This window comes from Sycon ciliatum, chromosome 4 (assembly GCF_964019385.1).
Source record: "Sycon ciliatum chromosome 4, ocSycCili1.1, whole genome shotgun sequence".
Lineage (NCBI taxonomy): Eukaryota > Metazoa > Porifera > Calcarea > Leucosolenida > Sycettidae > Sycon > Sycon ciliatum.
Window position 1 is genome coordinate 38,436,101 of NC_088646.1, and position 21,838 is coordinate 38,457,938.

Below are 21,838 nucleotides of genomic sequence, written 5' to 3' on the forward strand. Positions count from 1 at the left end.
ACACGTGTCGAGCTACACGGTTTCTGTGACGCGTCCGAGAGAGCCTATGCAGCAGCCATCTACATTGTGTTCACGACGGAGGTGGGCACTTCAGTACAGCTAGTCGCGGCAAAGACTCGTGTTGCGCCGCTGAAGCAACAGACCATTCCCCGCCTCGAGTTGCTTTCAGCACTGGTATTGGCTCGCCTGATGGCATCAGTCTCCTCAACCTTGGCAGATCTGAAGATTGATCAGATTCACTGCTGGTCCGACTCCCAAGTGGCACTGGCGTGGATAGCTGGAGTGGAGCAAACTTGGAAGGAGTTTGTGGAGAGCCGGGTTACAGAGATCCGACGTCTCGTTCCGACGTCCTGCTGGAGGTACTGTCCAACATCTTCGAACCCGGCTGACCTGCCGTCACGAGGAGTGAAGCCCAGTGAGCTCACTAGTACCATCTGGTACACTGGTCCGAAGTGGCTACACGAGCCACAACCCCGAGCAGAAGTCGACAGCGGCTCCGCAGCATCGCAGTGTGAAGAAGTCGAGAGAGAGCGGAAGGCAACACCTACCACGGTCATGGCAGTCGGCTGCACCTCGCACAGCAGCATCGAGAAGGTCATCGATGTGAATCGATTCAGCTCACTGAGCAAACTGCTGCGTGTGACCGCTTACGTCCTGAAGGTCACAGACCTGTTGAAGCGTCGCAGCAAGACCACACATCTGTCTGCGAAGGATCTCCACAGAGCACATACACTGTGGATGGTCAACGCTCAACAGGATCTGTCCAAGGACAAGAAGTACCCTGGTTGGTGTAAGGAGTTCGGCCTTTTCACCGACGAGAGTGGCATTCTACGGTGTGGTGGACGTCTGCAAAACGCCGGACTGTCGCATGATCAAACCCATCCGGTTTTGCTGAACGCGAACCACCCGTTGACACGTCTAGCCGTCCTGCAGGCGCATGACACGGTATGCCACAATGGTGTCAAGGAGACACTAACCGAGCTACGATCCCGTTACTGGATCATTCGTGGTCGGCAATTCGTACGAAAGATTGTCGGCCAATGCACCGTTTGTCGACGTCTCGAGTCGAAGCCGTACGCTCCGGAAGATTCACCTCCCCTGCCAGAATTCAGGACCAAGGTGGACTTCCCCTTTAGTTACGTCGGTGTGGACTTCGCAGGGCCACTGTTTGTCAGGGAAGGAGCAGACACCAAGAAGGTATATATCGCGCTCTTCACCTGCGCCGTCAGCCGAGCGCTCCATCTAGATCTTGTGCCTGACCTATCAGCGGAAACGTTCCTCCGTTGTTTCAAGCGGTTTACGGCACGATTTGGCATCCCTCGGCACGTTACCTCTGACAACGCCAAGACCTTCAAGTCAGCGGCTAAGTCACTAGTGGGTTTGTTCGGTCTGCCCGAAGTCACTGACTATCTAACAGCACACGGCATGGAATGGTCGTTCAACTTGGAGAAGGCTCCATGGTGGGGTGGATTTTATGAACGGATGGTCCGATGTGTAAAACGCTGCTTGAGGAAGATTCTCGGCCAGGCACGCGTCACGTACGAAGAACTCCTCACCTTCTTGCTCGAGGTTGAAGCAGTCCTCAACAGTCGCCCTCTGACATTTGTGTCAACTGAAGATGTCGAGGAGCCGTTAACACCGTCCCATCTATTGTATGGTCGGCGCGTCCTGTCATTTCCGACAGTGTGTCCTGATGACGTCGATGTCGCGTCAATTCAACGAGATGAGCTTCTACACCGACTCACCCACCTCAACACGCTCCTGGAGCATTTCTGGTGCAGATGGAGAAGTGAGTATCTACTCGAACTCCGAAACGCTCACAGGCGAGGCAATCAGCACGACCAAGGAGCAACAGTGTGCGTCGGTGATGTAGTAGTCGTGCACGACGACAATGAGAAGCGTGGCCTGTGGAGACTAGCGTTAGTCGAAGACCTCATCCGAGGCAAGGACAACAAGGTCCGAGGAGCGGTGATAAAATGCTCTTCCCGCTGAGGACGAGCATCCACCATGCGTCGCCCGGTACAGCGACTGTACCCTGTGGAGGTAGCAAGACCTGCACCAGCCGCCGACGTTCTCGACGAACAATCGCAGGCCCACGTTGCGGACACAGCCTCCGCTGTCCAGCAATCTGGTGCGCACCCCGGCGCCATGCGCCCGAAGAGAGATGCTGCCCGGTCAGCTGATAAGGCCAGACAGCAACTGATTAATGCCGGCTCCTTATAGAGCTGCAGCAGCAATATTCTGTGATTAGATGAGAGCATCACGTTGCACCATGCTCTGTACTCTAGTAGCATCACGCTGTTGTAGGAACGAGTCAGGTACATGTAGTACACTAATTTCTAAGCTCTCATCTGGAGGGAGTGTGGAATATTGCATGCTTGTCAATAGTGCATGCTTGTTAGAGATTGCATGCTTGTCAGATATTGCATGCTTGTTAGATAATGCATGCTTGTTAGAGATTGCATGCTTGTTAGATATTGCATGAATAAGAGTATTGTCACAAACTAATGGTTCGCACCAAGCATACATACAAGCATACAAGCAATCGATTATACAGTCTTCTTTCTTCTTTCTATCGTGTCTTCTAAAGTATTTTACTTACCTTTTGCGCCATGGTACGCCTACGACGTTCCCATGGTCTTCACGTACGACATACGGTTTTCTAGCCCTTTTTCCTGGAGCTTGTCTCCTCGTGTCGTTTCTGTTTCATTGGTTTTACGTTGTCTAATGATAAGCAACAGTTTGTTTGAGTCTAAGAGAACCCAAGATGCGCTCGCGTTGAGCCAAAGCAGCCTTACAAGATACCATTTTGTAAACATGCTTAGAGTACAGTCAACTTGGCTAATAACGACTGCGGATATAACGACTGCGGATATAACGACAATTCGCGAATAACGACAGAATTTCCATGCCCAGAGCAAAGTCCCATCCCACTGGAATACATATAATGAGACTTCGGGTATAACGACACTTCGCGAATAAGGACACCTTTTTGATGCCCCGCCGAGTGTCGTTATAAGCGAAGTTGACTGTATTGGAACTTTTCCATACGAAGCTAAAGAGGCGTTGATACGTACTCATAATAATGATGTCATGATGACATAATGCTAGCCTCTGTGTCCTGTTCCCAAATGCCGTGATGACCTATGCTGTGCACATGCACCAGTACTCATTTACTAACAGTCCACACATGCTTTACTGTGCGCATGATTATTATGAGTTCTCTCTTTTTTAAGGTTTTTTTGCAAATCGAAGAGTGGACATGCATTTATGGCCATGCAATGCTGTTGTGTAAATGATAAACATGAGCTGTAGTCTTCCTTATCGAGACTACGACGTGTGTAGCAGACGGAGGCATGGTGAACGTTAACGTGAAGGTCAATTCCGACCAAATTTGGTATGAGGGTTTAGAAACCTTTTTTTTGACAAGACAATACAAGACAATGGTGTTTTTTGACAAGACAATACAAGACAATGGTGGTGCTCATCGGGCCTCTCCCTCATCGCCTCAAGAAGCACGGACACCTAATTATTTACCTCTGAATGTCTGACAGGATGCAGCAGTCTGACTCGCATCGTGCTATTATATTCTTCCAGCGAATGGGTTTTGAAATAGTCAACCAGTGAGCTGACCGAGTCAAATTCACACGGGTCACTGAATCCAAACCTGTTTCCGTCGTTGAATATTCTCACTAGCCGATTCATTCCGCCCGTCCTGCATCAATACAAAAATAAAATAGAAATTGTTCATTGGTTGAGCGAAATATGCAAAATTGAAATTGGGCAGAAATATATGGCGAGCAATCTTGCTTTCTACACTTCTCTAAATTCAAAGCTTCTCAAAACCTCTCAAACCCTCGAAAACCATAGTAAGATTTCACGAACCCATACAGGAACTCACAAAACCACACAAACCCTCACACACCCTCACAAGCCATCGCAAACTCTCACAAACCATCGCAAACCTCTCATTTACCAGCTAAAATCAAAAGGGAAAGGGAGAGCGAGAGGGGGGGGGGGGGGGGGGTGAACATAGATTTCACAGGAGGAAAACAACTCCGTGTACACAACAAGGTACAAACTATGCCGCAACAAATTGACATCCCTGTAGTGATAATTTGGCCCTGGAGACCACTACATAATGCAGTCCTCTTGTAGCACAATTTTCATTTGCCTGTTCAAGCTCAATTGATGTCGGAGGGGTGAATTCCCAAAAAGAACATTGTGTATTTTAAATTAAAAGCTGGGAGTGGTGCTTTCTTGCAGGTTTGCAGAGTGGAAGGTTCAATGTGCTTCTCGTGTGTTCCAGACGGCAGTTGTTAGTCAGTCAAGTGTCAAGTCAGTCGGCAGGAAGTGCGAGCTTCAGTGTTTGAAGCAGCCGCCTTCTTTGCCACAAGGTACTCAATATAGCATACGGTAAGGCCGTTCCAACCTCTACAGAACACAGTGCCGGCAGTTTTAAGGTTGTCAACGACAGCATATTCAGTCAACCTACTTCACAGTGAGCGTATATTCCCCTGGGTTGTTCGTTGAGTCGCGCACCAGGAAAGAACCATCCGCAGTGTCAGCCATCCTCTCCATGACTTCCGCTCTGGGTGCAAGGACACAGACAATGCAAACAAAGGTTTTTTGAATGCCAAATGGGTGCATGGGGCGTAGCTTGCGCACCGGTGGTGTGGTGACCATGTGCTAGAGCACATCTGTGGTGTGGTGACCCGCGATGTACCACCGGCAACCTCAGAGTTACCATTTTGCCTATTTTAACCTTGTAGTACCCTATGGCGGCCATATGCTGGTGTGGTAACCTGACTATACTTACTATACATGAGCTACCTGGGGTCACGCCTGGGGCCCGGTGTGATGACTGTAAAGTTCGATCCTTGAACTTTGTTACTTATTTCGAGCACACACACCCAACATGCGAGAACATTCTATTTTGACTTCACTTCTTGGAAACATAAACAACAAGAACAAAGAAATGCAAATCACTCCAGATTATCAGCAGTGGACGGAAGGTGCTAGAAGCAGTAGAAGAAGAGAGAAGGATCCAGAACCGGATGTGTACAATACGATGACAAGCTAGACCACATAGATTGGTTGATCATGAACGCGTGTCATGTGCAGGTAAGCCGTACATGGATGGAGTGTCACGCGATGGCATAGCAAGGCACTAGATGACTGTGCATGATAATTACAAGCAACACATGTAACTCATGTGTAGCACATGCAACAATGACAATACCAGAGAAACTACAGTAGGTGCTGGCCAAGCCAAGTTTGCATTTCAGCCACATTTCGGGGATTCTGTTAGCCGCCGGGAGATTTTAGACAGTAATGTTGTGAGGAGTGTGCACCCCTAACTAATGTACTGCAAACGTGCAGGCAGTTTGTACTTATAAATCCCGGCTTGCGAGGACGCTACAAGTGCACGAAGAATGCCCGCACAAGTTCATACCAACGTTAAATGCACTCCGTAGCGCTGGTGGAAGAAATCTCCACTGGCCTGGTCGAGCAACCTAAAAAGGAGGGTGCTGAGGGTTGCAGGGTGAGGAGGACTATCCCCAGAAATATTTACTAGGTTAGAGGCAAAATAGGGCATGCTAGGCTGATCTTCATTGCTTATCAACCGGATTTTGAAATACGTGACCATGGCCAGTCAAAATGTTGTCCTGGCTGGGAATTGACCCGGTCCGTCAACCCTTCTATACTGGACTACCGTATGGTTCAATGTGCTAGTCATACAAGGCATAGCATAGCATTGTGTTGAGCAGGGCAGAGCAGGGCAAGGCAGGGGAGGGCAGGGCAGGGCAGGGCAGGGCAGAACAGGGCAGGACAGGGCATAGCAGAGCTGAGCGTCTAGTAAGTAAAGTAAAGTTCACACGTTCACACGTTACCACCGGCTATACAATTGTGTTGAAGACCACAACCAGCTTTAAAGGAAGTTTGGCTTGTGTCAGGCCACCACCATGCCTGGTATACCAAAGCGGCAGATGCAGTGTGTATAGCTATAGTGGCGAGGGTGAGGTGGTAAGTCTCACACACCTCGTTAGCTGAATCCATGTAACCCTCACTCCGAGTAACTGTTAGTGAGTACCCAGTTGACCGTGGGTGTCGTGTAACCCTCACTCCGAGTAACTGTTAGTGAGTACCCAGTTGACCGTGGGTGTCGGCGCAGTTCATTGTGTTAGGTACCTCCTCCCGTACGTTCTACAACCTTATCCAAGCTGGCCTGCATGCATTCTCGTACTCACCTTTTTGTCTCCTTTTGTTCCGTTGGCCTGGGTAGCTACTTGCGCACCTATAATTGCCATAGCTACCCAGGCCCTTTATCTTGCTGTTCACACTTGATCTCTACCTCTTCTTTCTCTCTTACACAATGTAGTCGTTTCGTTCGTCTTGGTCTCTGTATCTTCGTCTCCTGTAATAAATGTTCCATCTACCAGTTCCCGTTGTCCATTGTTGTGCTTGGAGAGTATGACGTCCTCCTGTTGGAACTCAACAATTGCATGTAAAGTGGTCCACGCAGTGACTAGGGACAAATGTAGACATCAATGAGTTCATTTCCACACCTGAGCGGTTGGTCTCACCCTTTCCTCAAATCAATTGGCTGTTTTGACATGCTACGAGGTGCAGAAATAAATAAACGAGAGAGCTTGGAAGCTCAGGGCCCTACGCTATGCTTTTATGCTTTTTTGCCTAGCTCATCGTACATGTTATAAGAACTGATGGAATTGTCTTTTTCCGTTGATTGGCCACATCACTGTATTGCAAAAACGTTTCAATCGGTTTGAATAATGAGTTTGTTTGTTTGTTTCTTTTATTTGAATTCGTTTAGAGCACAGGCAATTCTGCCTTCTCACCAGAGGAAAAACCTCCGGTTCCTGCTAAGAACGAATATAATATTATGAGAGAAGGAAATATTAAAAAGAATCATAACATGATAATTCCAAAGCACAAAGTTTGTAGTTAGGCAAAAGTATTTGCAGAATTTATTGCGGATTGTTATTTCTCTAATAATCATCTACTTTTGTTTTGCTCCTTTTTTAATTTTTATCTCCTTATAATTGTAAATCAACAAATTTTGGCCGATGAGAAATAGAAACCTCTCGATTAGAGAGTTGAAGATGCACGTTATTTCCGACGTGACGCGCAGTTTCACGTCAAATTTGAAATCGATCGGTATTTTTGCTCTCACATGCATCCATTGCTCAATCATGCATCATTTGCCTATATGACAAATGTTTGCCTGCGATTTACTTTGGCCGGTTGGTACCAAGCGGCGAAGTCAGCGAAATTAAATCGCCAGCGAACATTAGTTGATTTTAATACAGGAATCGGATTTTCTGGCCTTTTTTTAGTAATACATGTACATAATCATTGACCTGTTGAGCCAATGACGACGCCGAATGCATGGTTGCCTGTGGAGCACATTACATAACTTTACAGTCTCCTAAAATACGTATCCTGTCCGACGGCAAAAGAGGCTGCAGATTTAGTTTTTCTGCGCGTCGACGGGATGTCTGCGACGCGAAAGTTCAGCTCGCGTTATTTGGCTCGCACGTCGAAAAAATCAACGCGAGTGACCTGCTGCTCACGTCGAAATTTGGACATTACATAACTTTACAGTCTCCTATATAAATACGTATCCTGTTCGACGGCAAAAGAGGCTGCAGATTTAGTTTTTCTGCGCGTCGACGGGATGTCTGTCCTGACGTTTACTGGGACCGGCGCACGGGCGTTCTGGACTCGACGGGATGTCTGTCCTGACGTTTCCTGGGACCGGCTTAGACTCTGCCGATCACGGGCGTTCTGGACTCAACGGGATATCTGTCCTGACGTTGCCTGGTACCGCCGGACTCTACCGATCACGGGCGTTCTGGAGTCGACGGAATCTCTCTTCCGACATTTCCTGTGACCGGCACTGAATCGCTCGTTCACGCTTATTTTGGAGACGACGGGATCTCTCTTCCAAAGTATGTTTATGCTGACGCATCCTATCACCTAATCGGCGTCTATTCTAATTTAATTTCCTCCTCGTCTCCCTATTTCTTTCCAAATCCCCCTCTACATCAGGGAGTCGTATGCATAATACGACGAATATTGGTACGGTACGGGACAGATACAGGAGCCCGCAAATATTGTGGACAGCTGTTATGTACAATCCTGTAGAGCCTTTGTAGTCACAGATACGGGACAGATACGGGACAGATACGGGATAGCGCCAGGCGTGACACAAACAAACAAACAAACAAACACACAAATACCAAATTAAAGCTGTGTGGACCCTGGCTAGCGCCAGACGTTACTGAAGTAACGTCTTCTGCATAGCTACGGGAATAAATAATACATGTGCATACATGTACACGTATCTGCAAGATGCCAAACAACGACGGCAGAACCTACTTTGTAATGGAACCCCAATACCAATCAGCCATTACGACTTCTGGGGTGCCAGCTCTTTTGAACGTAGGCCCTGAGCCTGGTCTGGGTGAAACTTGGTCATCCAGTGATAAAGACTTTTTGGCTTGCGCTCGGCCACTGCGAGGCATTGTTCGTACTGGTGTATCCTGCAGAAGATAATATCAAATACAACCATAGTTTGTAACCTGGAAAAATGTGGGCACAAGTTATGCGATCGAGTCCAACAACTAAACCAGATTTTGAACAGTCAGACGTGTTACATGTTACAATGTTTTCCTTGGCTCACCATCTGAGTTCTTAATACACAACCACGTTCTTCATAATACATACAGCTTGCATAGACCTGGGCCCTAAGCGTATGATGGTTCTACCGGTAGGTACGACCATTATACACAGACATGACGCTCGGCCCGCTGTCTTACGACATCTGCCTACAACTAGACTCTAAGCTTTTTTCTAAGCAGGATTGATAATGAGTTCCAGCAATTTTAGAGGTGATCCTCCACGGCATATTGCGGAGCTCCATGATGAAAGGCCATGGCAACAGCGCAAGTGGAGCTTGGAAATTTGCACTCCACTGTCATTGGAAGCTGAAAACGACCACAACTCCTTATCATGATCGATCTGCTCTGAACATAAATCGCTTTTGACATAGTTGCTAGCGATGTGACCGTAGCACATGGGGCCATTTTGACAATTGTTAAAATGGTGGTTTAGCGTGTGCGCTAAGCCCTGTTAACGAACGTGGAACATCTACCACTCATACTTAGTCTGATGATCATGCATCTGATTATGATGTCATTGCTATACATGCGCATGCGCAGCGTGCGCCACTCTCCCACGCATGCATTCCAAATCTTGCTTTAGAGAGAGAGAAGGAGAAAAGAGAGACTCTTTTGTCACTTTTGCTTTCTGACGACTTGACTGTTCACTGGTTTGTCCGTCAGTGTCAATTTCCTACATTTTTCAACGGACATGCCAAGAACACGGAGCACCTCACGGGGTGCAAGCGCTGCTGGCACTGACGCTGACGGTCCCCCAGCTCTATACCCGTATCCGCAGCGGGCTGTGAATTCTGCGAATTCTCAAGACCATCGGAGAGCGAGGTCCCGTGTGATCCATGCTCATGGGCACATTTCAGCCAATGCGGACCAGGTGACTTCTCCTGCGCCGTCACAACCAGCTCCTCTCACCCTGAGCGACCTGACTGGTGTTATCCAGCCCCTCCTGGAGCGCGTGGAGCGCTTGGAATCCAACGTCGTCGCCCCTACCACCTCGCCCATTGCCGCACCAGCACCAGCACCAGCATCAGCTCCTCTCCCGCTGGGGCAGCCTTCCCCGATGCACTTGGCTTGCGCAGCCGGCTCTCCAGGACTCCCCGTCATCCCTCCACGGCTACGGGAACGTATCACACGAGGTGAGTTTGTCGAATTTGGGGACTTGTTGCCTGAAGCCATGTCCGGCAGTAGTGATGTCCTGCAGTTGTCGTTGGTGAACGGCAGGTCCGTTGAGCTGGTGCAGAGCTCGTCCACTCCCCAGCCCTCCAAGCGCCGAGTCCATGACTTGGCGACGTGGTTAGAGGCCTTCACCTTGTTCACCAGAGTCCTGGTCGATGCGTCGCCGGACCAAGCTCCAGATTTGCTGGCGTACCAAGCCAACATCATCGAGGCCAACAACAATTATCTGACCGACGCGTGGCTGACCTATGACCGTCGTTTCCGTGCTGGTCTTGCTGCCATGCCGCACCTGTATTCCTGGCGGCAACTGGACCCTAACCTCTGGCAGTCCTGCTTCACGAGCCGCGGGCGCCCTATCTGCTCGCGTTGTTCTCTCGTGCACCCATCTCCAGCCCCGCATTGCCCCTTTCGTGGAGGGCTCCCTCTTGCGCAGCACGCAGGCGGGAGCCAGTCAGCCACCAGCCCAGCTCCTCGTCACGATGGCCGCCAGATCTGCCGGAATTACAACAACGGCGCCTGCACATACCCGTCCTGCATACGGGCCCATGTCTGTCTGTCATGCCGCGGCAAACACCCAAAGAAGACTTGCACCCGAGCAGCCTCTCAGTCTTCCCAGTGACGTCGTCACTCCAGTCAACGTGCCTCGGCTAACTGCACTGCTAGCTGCTCACCCTGATGCCCTGTTTCGTGATTATGTATGTGCTGGCATGTTTAACGGCTTCTCGATTGGTCACACCACTCCTCTGGTATCATGCATTCAATCTGTCAATCATCCGTCTAGTCTCTGCAATAAACAATTTGTCACCCTGTACCTACAGTCTTGTTGCGATGCTGGGGAAACAGCTGGTCCGTTTGCTGAGCCGCCATATCAGCTGTTTCAAACCTCGGGTTTGGGCCTGATCCCAAAATCCAATGGCAAATTTCGCCTCATCCATGACCTATCCTCCCCCACTGGCCGCAGTGTCAATGATGGTATTTCCCGGGAGTCATTCAGCTTGGAGTATGACACTGTCGATTCGGCTATCTCCTATATCATGAAGTTCGGCCGTGGTTGCTACCTGACCAAAGTGGACATTCGAAACGCCTTCCGATTATGCCCTGTTGCCCCCTCTGACTGGCACTTGTTGGGTATCTCTTGGGATGGTCGTTACTATTTCGAAAAAGTCCTCCCGTTCGGCCTTCGGTCAGCTCCGTACATATTTGACAAGTTTGCATCTGCCCTTCATTGGGTTCTGGAGGACACATGCCGCCTTCCCCATCTCATTCATTATCTGGCTGACTTCCTGAATGTATCGCCTCCCAGTCTTCCTCTTGCCCAGCACCAGAAGTCACTACTGCTCGACCTGTTTGCATATTTACAGGTCCCAGTTGCACCTGAGAAGGTTGACGGCCCCTCTACGGTTCTCACCTTCCTGGGCTTAGAGCTGGACACAATGGCTCTGGAGATCCGCCTTCCACCCTCAAAGCTGACTAAGCTATCTACCACGGTGTCGGCCCTCGTCCAATCCGGCCGGGTTCAGAAACGCGTCCTCGCCTCCGTATTGGGCAAACTCTCGTTCGCGTCCAGAGCTGTACCAGCTGGTCGCACATTCCTGAGACGCCTGTACGACCTGGACAGAGCAACTCGATCAACACCATTGCACCAATGGCTACGCATTTCGGCATCGGCAATGGCAGACCTGTTGTGGTGGGCAGACGCCCTGACCATATGGAATGGGAAGTCATTCTTCCTGGTGGATGAGTGGACGCCAGCCCCCGACATGCAACTACAGACTGATGCCAGCGGCACTCACGGTTATGGTGCCTTCTACAACGGCCGGTGGCTGAGAGGAGAGTGGACAGCCCAGAACGAGAACGAGAACATTGAGTTCAAAGAAATGTATGCTATCATAGTTGCCTGCGCGACCTGGGGTTCGGAGTGGAGCAGGCGACGCATTCAGTTTCAGTGTGACAACAAGGCCGTGGTGGACTGTATACGCTCCGGTACCTGCCGTTCACCGCCAGTCATGACACTTATCCGGGCATTGTATCTGCTGTGTATTGAGCATGACTTCTTGGTGTCAGCTGTCCACATTCCTGGTGTCACTAACACTGTCGCCGATGCATTGTCTCGCAATTTGCTGCAGGTATTCAGGCACCAGGCCCCGGAAGCAGCAGCCGAGCCAGATCAGCCAGTCTTGCCAACTCTCCGTTGACAGACTCCGTGCTACAGCTAGCAGCACTGGCAATAGCACCATCCTCCCGCCGGACGTATTCTACCGCCGAGACCCGCTACTTCCAGTTCTGCCAAGTGCATGCCTGCAACCCATTGCCGGGCGACGACTTTACTTTGTGCTATTTTGCTGCCGAGTTGTTCAGGACTCTTCAGCCTCGATCTGTCCGTGTCTACATGTCGGCAATCCGCAACCTTCATGTGGAACTTGGCTTTGCTTACCCGTCGGGCCCAACAACTCTCCTCGCTAGGGTCCTGCGGGGCATCGACAGGTCGTCATCGACACAGCGTCATCGTCTGCCGATAACCACTCCACTTCTCAGGGAGATCTGCCGGCATGTTGCCGTTCCACGCATGCGGCACCCTCACGACAAGGCCATGCTAAGGGCAGCTTTTTCCTTGGCGTTTCATGGGTTCTTCCGTTGTGGAGAACTGACTGCTGGCCTGAGGCGATGTGATGTGACGATCAGTACTGACCAGCGGTCGTTATCGGTAAACGTGCGCTCATCTAAGACGGACCCCGACAGCACGGGCCACACAGTATTGGTTGGAGCCAGCACGGACGCACTGATCTGCCCAGTGCAGGCCATGGCAAACTACCTGGCGTTTCGCCCCGGCGACGACCATCTGTTCACTTATGCTAATGGCCAGCCGCTTACAAGAAATGCAGTGTCCTCTGAACTGCGCAACCTGCTGCCACTCTGTGGGGTCACGGACCCGAGTGCATATGCCAGTCACTCTTTCCGGATTGGCGCCGCAACATCAGCGGCCATGGCAGGTGTCCCCGAACACATCATCCGTATCATGGGTAGATGGCGCAGTGATGCGGTCCACCGCTACATCCGGGCTGCTACAGCTGACACCCTGCGAGTGTCATGTCAATTAGCTGCAGTTCAAAGTCATCAATGGTAGCTGCGGGTTAGTGACCACATCATGCCTGAACTGCTTAGCTTTAGCTTTACATTGCTGCTGTCAGTACAGCACAATACACCAGTCGTATTTCATTATTACTCTCATGCCATATTGGGGATATTGGGAACGGGCAGTCTATCTCCGCAGCTGGCTCATTTCAATCACTACCGGTCGCAGCTCCTGCCCATGGCAGGCCGACCGTCTCTCGTTCACACTCTGTGTGCTCCAGGTCACAGCTCCTGCGCAGAGCAGGCCGACCTGTCTGTCTCTCTCTCACACACACTATGTGTGCACCGGGTCACAGCTCCTGCGCAGAGCAGGCCAACCTGTCTTTCTCATGCACGCCAGCTGCTCCGCCCAATATCCCTGATATGCCAACCAGAAAACAATGTGTTCTGAGCCGGGTGCATGCCTGTATGTGGAGAGTGCGTTAATGGTGGTTTAGCGTGTGCGCTAAGCCCTGTTAACGAACGTGGAACATCTACCACTCATACTTAGTCTGATGATCATGCATCTGATTATGATGTCATTGCTATACATGCGCATGCGCAGCGCGCGCCACTCTCCCACGCATGCATTCCAAATCTTGCTTTAGAGAGAGAGAAGGAGAAAAGAGAGACGCCTTTGTCACTTTTGCTTTCTGACGACTTGACTGTTCACTGGTTTGTCCGTCAGTGTCAATTTCCCCTTCCCTCCCAACCCCATTCTCCTGGGGATCACTATCTCTCCGTCACTGTCACCATAATTTCCTCAATAACAGTGTCAGTACAACTCTTGTCAATATACTTATATCGGGTGAGGGCAGTCTATCTCCGCAGCTGGCTCATTTCAATCACTACCGGTCGCAGCTCCTGCCCACGGCAGGCCGGCCGTCTCTCGTTCACACTCTGTGTGCTCCAGGTCACAGCTCCTGCGCAGAGCAGGCCGACCTGTCTGTCTCTCTCTCACACACACTATGTGTGCACCGGGTCACAGCTCCTGCGCAGAGCAGGCCGACCTGTCTTTCTCATGCACGCCAGCTGCTCCGCCCAATATCCCTGATATGCCAACCAGAAAACAATGTGTTCTGAGCCGGGTGCATGCCTGTATGTGGAGAGTGCGTTAATTGCCAATATACAATGTACTGGGTATAGTCTTTAATTTGACGCCATTACAAACACCTCATTTCAAACAAATTTCGAGAAATTTCCCAACTGGAAGCATTTGCAGAGACCTCGCTGCCATGTTGTCAGTCACCATCACTAGCCCTGACACATACGCATGCGTAATCATTTTCTCTTCCTCTTTGTCTTGAATAAACGCTAAGTTGTCAAGCATTGTAGCCCACTCCATTAGGGTTGTATGTATTAGGCCCCAGGGTGGTATTTCCAGGGAAAATATCTGTTTCCATGTGTACAAATAGAACATCTGCCGCCTTGGGTGCTTTTTAAACATTTTCCAGGATTTGCTTTATTGGGTCTTACTGGTAGGAAGGCATGCAAGATCTCATTAAGTAGCCATGCCCAAAAAACCTCACACGCATTATTATAAGAAAAAAACTCTTGTGTCTTTGCGCGCATGCATGTGTGTTCGTGCTGATGCCCATATGTTGCTAGTTGCACAATATATCTCACCGATGGTTTGAAGACTGGCTTTTCCAGCCTCACATCCATTGAATGGTTGTACTCGCTCATTGAGTGAGCCGTGTAAAACAAGATGAGTGCTGCCACGGAATCGTACGTACAGGGCTTGCTGAAGCCATACATGCCCTTCTCGTGATAAATCCTGACCAGTTTGTTTAAACCATCCTTCCTGTAGGAACGCGAACACAACGGAACACAATACAGGCGCGTGCTCGGCGAGGGGCACGGGGGGCACGTGCACCCCCCACAAATTTTCAATCTGGGTTTAAAAAAAATAATACTGCACCTCGGATGTGACACGTACACATGCAAACGGCCTTCTACACGTACACGTGCAGCGCGAACAATAATTTTGCACGTAGATCTACACTGTGCACAGCATAAACATTACCTTGCGACAGTCGGATTCTTTCCCGGTTTCGATTTCTTGCTTTTAGGTCTGGATTCTTTGATTTCTTTCCTGAAGTATGGGTATCTGACTATGACTGAGCTGCTCTTTTCATAATGTCAAATCGACCGCCGTCATTGAAGCGCAAAGCTTCCACGCTGCCAATTTCGAACTCCACCTATTGTCAATATCTAGTACCATGAGTACTGTACTACGAGTACTGTAGTGGGCTCTCTTTTTCTGTATTTTCAGGCGTGGGGCATCCCCTGACCAAAATGGGTGCAATTGTAATGTATGCAAATATGCTCTAAAATTCAAGAAAGGTTGCAAACAAATTGCAGAAAATTGCCGGGGGGGGGGGGGGGGGCTCCCCTCGGCTCCCGTGCACCCCCCTAGTAGGGGGGCCGAGCACGCCCCTGCAATAGAACGCAGGATTGGCACACCGTGGCGTTAGCAACTATGGGAATCATTACTGCACTCATTTCGTGCCACGTGCACGCACCCCTTCCGCCCCGCCTAACCTCTTCCATCACATACTCATGCACACATACGGTAAAACCTGGTGTAAGCGACCTCTCGTTTTAGCGACCACCTGCTATTAACGACTGTTTTTCCATTCACGGACATTCATTGAAATTTGAATGATTTCTCGTCAGTGAATGAACACCTGTCAGGGCAGGTAAGGATGATTACCCTCAGCGGCGGAGCAGAGTCTGGTCAAGACAGGTGTTACCACAGGCAGGCATGCAAGGCCAATACAATCCAGCTGCACATAATTGTTGGATGAGCTGAAAAAGGCACATGCAGCTGAAAGAGTTGGGAGTCCTCTCACAACACCAGTAACGCCACCAGCAGTAATACCACCACCACCACCAACAGCAGCAGCAGCAGTAGCAGTAGCAGCAGCACAAATGGTAGCAATGACTGCTGCAGCGATAAGCTTACTTGACCGTCAACGTGTATTCACCGGGCGTCTGAGACGCATCACGGACCATGAACGCACCATCAGGCATGCCAGCCATCGCCTCCTTCACAACCTCTCTACAATTGCATCAGATCAGAACACACCAAAAGGCATGGTAGTTACTTGAAAAGGGACTTTCTACGGAGGCATAGTAGTTTGAACGTTCTTGCTACAAATGTATGACACAGGCCAGCAACCCTGCTCGCGCTGCATCAATGACATATGAAGCAGGTTATTACCCTCATGCCTTACAAGTCACACCTGTGTCGCACGGAACACGCAAAGGGATTGCACGGATTATGTTATTGATGGTTGCAATGGATTGCTCCTTTCACAGAACGTACCCAGCGAAAGCAGGAGATCGAATAGAAACACCAGCCACTCACTTTTCTGCAGGTCCCCAGTACCAGCCAAAGGCGTGCAGAGAGGTGGCACCAGATCCCGGTGTGGTCACTGCAGGACTGGACATTGAACGCACGCCCTGCGCTAGGTGACGATGATCACGTTGCTGTTCACCGTTCGGTAAATGTTTTTCTCCATTGCATGGCAACGTTCCATCTAATAGCAACAAGACACACAGTAGCGCGCAAACCCATGTGCCATAGATATTGAGCGATGCATAGCAGAGGTGTTGGGAGGCATTTGAAGTGGGACAGCACGCACATTTCATAGAGAGGATTTGGGAGGCCTCCAGTGGACATTTCAGGGAAAAGCATTTGGGAATAGAGTTTTTGGAGAAACCTGCAGTGCTCACATAGAAGCTAATGTAAGTTGACAAATATTCGGCGCATATTGTGTTCGGCTATAACTGGCCTGGACAGTGAGGCTAAGACTTAGTTGCGGCTGAAATGTTGCTTTTCAAGGTTCAGTGTGACAGTGTATACAGTTAAGCCCTCGGAGGCTAAACTTTTAACGCAGCTTAAAATGTGTAGACTTGCGGTATGTGCAGAGTGATGGTACATGTGTGAGAGTCATTTTCTTACAACTTCAGCTGTTAAATATATTGTATGTCCGTTGCATGCCCGATGGCTCAATATGTTTGCGCCAGCCTGGATTGCATTGTATATGAGATAAAGTGTGTGGAGGAGTCATGGCTGCCCTGCATGGTCGCTCCTGCTCTTCCACCCTCCCTACTGACACCATGCACATGCACGGACGGACGCACGTGCACGCACACACACATACTCTCACAGACACACACACACCATGGAATACTGACATGCACAGCAGCTCTACACTTTGCCTTTGGCAACAGTTAGAGCATGGCATCATAGAGAGTGGCATGGCATCATCGAGAGTGGCATGGCATCATAGAAAGTGGCATGACATCATAGAGAGTGGCATGACATCATAGAGAGTGGCATGACATCATAGAACGTGGAGAGGCACTCTTCTTACTTGGTGCTGGATCAGGATTTCCGCACGTTGCAGGAGGTTTGGTAGTTCTGGAAACATCAGGAGGTTGTGAAGTCGTCGGGGCCTCAGGTTTGGGACCAGATGTTCGCGTAGATCCGCGGGGAGGAAGCGGTGGAGGTACAGCGTCTACAAGGATTACAAATGAATAAGAAGAGCAGAAGAATAATGTGTGCTAGAGGGGAAGTAGCACTTCTCGTATACCACTGTATATTGTGCCGTGTGTGCTGCTTTGTGGCTGTTGTTGTTCTTGTTGTTATTCTTGTTGTTGTTGTCGTCGCCGTCGTCGTCGTTGTTGTTGTTGCTGATGCTGTTGTACTTTGAAGTACATGACATATACATATTTTAATGTCGCTTCAACTTGAACAGGAAAATACACCTTACATGAAGTTGACAGAGAGGGGAGGACCGAGGATTAAAACCATGGGAGACAGAGAAAATGATGAAGAAGTGGCTATGGTTTTGCAGTGACAAAGTCAGGAAGATAGGAAGGAAATGTCAAGTTGGCCATATGCAAAGAAGGGATGTGCACGCTAGTAGCCAATCAATGCAGAGTTATAAAGGTATGCCAAGTCGAGACGTTCAAGGGCTGTCTTCAATGCTGATGGCTTTCCTACAGGGCGGGCGAGCCAACGCTTTCATGGTCTTTGTGCTTGGAAGTTTCCATATCTTGGCGACCCATCTATGCTTTGTTGGTGTTCTAGGGCTTGATGCACCTTTCAGGACGTTTAATAGTCACTATTTCTTTGACACTCTTCAGGACCACCAGATTTTTTTTGGGTTTGGTCCGGTAGTACCACATGATGGCCGTTCATACTTTGTGTATGAGGTCGCGGGTACACATGCCCACCACAGTAGGAAACACGTGTTGGTGCCCCAAATGTTGGTCCGGTAATAACCTGACCAACCGGACTGGCTCCGCCAGGCCTGCTCTTTCTGGTTGTGAAAGCCATTGTTTCGCTCATCTCACTGGCCCAAACCTTTTCTTGGACAGCACTGTTCAGAGATTGCTGCGATGAGGTATGAGGCTAGTTCATCCCGAAGAAGGAAAGGGAGATGCATGAGCTTCGGTACTAGTCTGGCAAAACATTATTCTGATCTACTTGTAGTGCAAAGATCACCTGGAATGTCCAGCTCAGGTTCCCATTTTCCGTTCCCTTCTTCCAGATAAACTTTGTTGTAGACTGTAGTCCTCGTGCAATCTCCACACAGGGGTTTCCTGTTTGCACAGGTCTGCTGATTCGGTTCATTGATTAATTACTCTTTCACTGAACACCAACGCACAGCAACATGCTGTGCTAGTGGGGATGGTGGTGGGGATGAAGCCCCGAGACTGCCAAACAGGGATGGGGGGGGGGGGGGGGAGAGATGAAGCTCCAAGTCTGCCACTCAAGTACCTGCAAGCATACACAGTAGCTAGCACATGGAAATGGAGATGGTTATGCTAGTACAGTAGCCCTTTCCCAAAGATGCGCGCCACTTTTTTCGCAACTTTTTGTTTCGGAAGAAATTGTAACTTTCGCAACTTTTTTCATTTTCACAAACCACTTCGCAACTTTTACCCAACTGTGTGCAGAGAAGTGCCTTGGAGGAGACCAATGAAGTGTCCGTGGTGCTCCGCTTCAACAAGAAGCGCCAAAACAATTACATTGCATCAAATCATCAGGGCAAGTGTACTTCGAGAAGTACAGTAAGATCGGGCGCCGAAGAGCGCAGCCGCTCAAGGCACCGCGGCCTAGCATTGTCCTAACATGTTGAACGATGTTAGTCGTTTTGTTCTTATTCCACGATCATGGAGAGCACCAAATGATGCGATCACACCCGGCACGTGGAAAACATGATTGTAGAAAACGGTGCATGCGTTCGTTTAAAAATCTGCAAATCTAGCCTGAATTTGCCCATTTTCCAGCCTAAGGGTTCTTTGGCAAAGTGTCTCAGTCTGCGCCCGATCTAACTGTACATGTGCATGTATGTGGCAGCCCTGAGCATACCGCTATGTCGTGTGTGCCAAGGTTCAACAAAAGGGCAATGACTCATTCCAAGTCTGTCCATTTTCCTGTCTCAGGCAGTTGTGCTGTGCCACAGTGTCGTCTATTTCCGCTCCATTTTCAGAGGTGTTTGGCATCATTATGCACAAGAACTCGCTCATTTTTAGTTGCGATATTAGCGACTTCTGAGCTTTTTCTGAAAATATGCATGCGATTTCTGCAACTTTCACTTGTTTTGGCATGGTTGCGAAAAACTTTGGCATCTTTCGGAAAGGGCTAAGGTCGGTATACGGTACTTGCAGTCGATACTGAGCGCGTAGGCGGACAAATGAACAGTTACTGATCACCAACTAATGAGTAATGACGTTACTTGGAAAGAAAGGAAAAGTGGGCTGTGTGTGGGGGGGGGGGGGCACTACAAGGAGGCAACGGAAACTCCGAAAGTCACGGATAAAGGCAAGAGAACGCACAAACAGACGAAACGACAGGAACATTCGGTTTCGCTGCCGCATCGGAGCTAGAATGGGTGCAATCCTGTGCCAGCGCAGCGCAAACAGAGGAACTCCTCTTTCCCGTCGCACCGGCTTGTTGACACATGGCATGCCGGCCTAGACCCGTACAACAAAGAATCCATGCGCAGACGATCAATCACAACCACCCAGCCGTTCACTCGGTTTCTGGTCGCTGCGCGCGCTCCTGGCGATCAGGCCATATCGGAGGGGGATTATGATGAACTGACGGGAGCTGCGCAGACAGGATAGCCGAGCGCCAGATGGAAAGCCTAAAGCAATGACCGCTTCCAAAACACAAAGCAAGAAAACACTGGCTTGTACTTACTGTTGTCCATTGTAGGGTAGAAGGTGTACTAAGCTGTAATAGTACTAATACCGCTCCTGACAGTCCTGGCTGCGAATGCAAGCCAGCGGCTATATCCCAGAAAGTCGGGCAATGATAGAATACTTTTTAGCACAAATGCCCGAAGCGTTCCGCCGGGAGTTTTTCGACACGTCGCGTACCTTCACAAAACCCTTCCTTCCTGGTGCTTGATGAAACATACACACAAACAGAAACACACGCCATCTGCGATGTGATCTGAGGCGAGGAGAAGACGGACTGTAGTCTGTAGATCATCGAGTGGAAGTTCTACTCACTTGCTTCTTCGCTCCGTCAGGGAAAGTTTCCGTAACTCTTGAAACGATGACTGAACGCGGGCGTGAGGCAGTTGTTGTTGAAATCATCGAGGTAACTTGCAGAGGAGAACTAACTTACTTGCATGACTTGTACAGTACTGGCAGTAGTAATGACCAATGCGCACTTTGACCCAGTCGAACACGTAGCATTTCACGAGTCGGAGGAGCTGTGACTGGGCGAAGTAATGGTGGACCCTCGCACGCACAACGTCAACAACGCACTCACTTGATGCCATGTGGCGATTGAAGCCAACTGCACGCCCTTTACCCTTGTTCAAGTTGTTGCATTGCGAAATGTTGAATGTTCTTCTCCGGAGCTCCCAGATCCACTTGCTCAGTGTCCGGGCGCAGCAAGGCCAGCTGCACCCGCTGTACTTGGAGACTTTTCGTTTTGGTGTAGCACAGTTCGTGTACCGCACAGCTAGCTAGCAGCTCACTTCGAGAAGAAACCGCAAAACTGCTTGCCCACACCAGCAAAAATGGCGAGATCCGGAGTAGATCTACACGGTACGGGGGATGATACCTTTACGCATGACTTCTTTCAATAAGGCTACAGACAGTACAGTACTAATGTAGCCTTATTGAAAGTAATGTGTCAGTAGTATGATTGTGCGATGCCACGGAGCGCTGGACGTAACTCGTTACAGTTTGTCACAAATTGTCAGTAGGCTGAGAAGATCAAGAGGGTGAATAGACTGATTGATTGATTCCCAGTGTGACTCACTGCATGACTGGTGGTCACAGTTGACCGTAGTCTGAAGACCCTTGAAATCGAGTGTTTTTCGAACACTTGTGGTGTCATTGTGTAGGCTTCGGTTTTAGGCCGAGTAAAAAAAATTACTAGATGATCGTCCTTTTTTTTGGAAAAATCGGGGAGGGCGGGAGGATTTTATTTTTATTTTTTTACTTTTTACCCTCTCATGCACACAGTGTACACAACAACATCAAGGTTTTTTTTCTCTTTTTTTCTTTTTTTTTCTTTTTTTCTTTTTCTTTCTTCAGCAGATCGATACTGACGTTGTGATATACTAGTAGTATGTGGTCCATATAGTAAAGAAAGTATTTAGAAAAGCGATCCTGTCAGCTTTTCTATTATTGTGTTCACATGGCAGAAAAAACGACACCGCTATGCTACGTAACTTTCTACGTAAGGTGCTCGGTATTTCACATAGGCTACGTAAGTCTCTAGCTCTACGTAAGGTGCTCGGTATTAGATCTACCAACGCATGGTAGCCGTGTGCTGTGCACGTGCACGGCAGACATTGTGTTCA

General features: G+C 49.4%; 1 protein-coding gene across 3 annotated transcripts in view; it reads right to left on the reverse strand.

Annotated features, from left to right (window-relative positions):
* Positions 1 to 20,815, reverse strand: part of LOC135816054 (phosphatidylinositol 3-kinase regulatory subunit beta-like) — a 51,253-nt gene extending 30,438 nt beyond the window's left edge. Inside the window, exons 1-9 of one of the 3 annotated variants that reach the window (XM_065329419.1) lie at positions 20,529 to 20,815; positions 20,215 to 20,413; positions 17,375 to 17,518; positions 16,363 to 16,534; positions 15,958 to 16,053; positions 14,616 to 14,793; positions 8,404 to 8,567; positions 4,496 to 4,591; positions 3,538 to 3,715 (exon numbers count right to left, since the gene is read on the reverse strand). In XM_065329419.1, coding sequence (XP_065185491.1) covers positions 3,538 to 3,715; positions 4,496 to 4,591; positions 8,404 to 8,567; positions 14,616 to 14,793; positions 15,958 to 16,053; positions 16,363 to 16,534; positions 17,375 to 17,518; positions 20,215 to 20,224 — 1,038 coding nt within the window. In that variant the 5' untranslated portion in view covers positions 20,225 to 20,413; positions 20,529 to 20,815. Of the gene's footprint in view, positions 1 to 3,537; positions 3,716 to 4,495; positions 4,592 to 8,403; positions 8,568 to 14,615; positions 14,794 to 15,957; positions 16,054 to 16,362; positions 16,535 to 17,374; positions 17,519 to 20,214 lie in introns of all 3 variants that reach the window. The other 2 variants (XM_065329418.1, XM_065329417.1) reach the window with 2 other exon arrangements.
* Between the last annotated feature and the right edge of the window lie 1,023 nt (positions 20,816 to 21,838).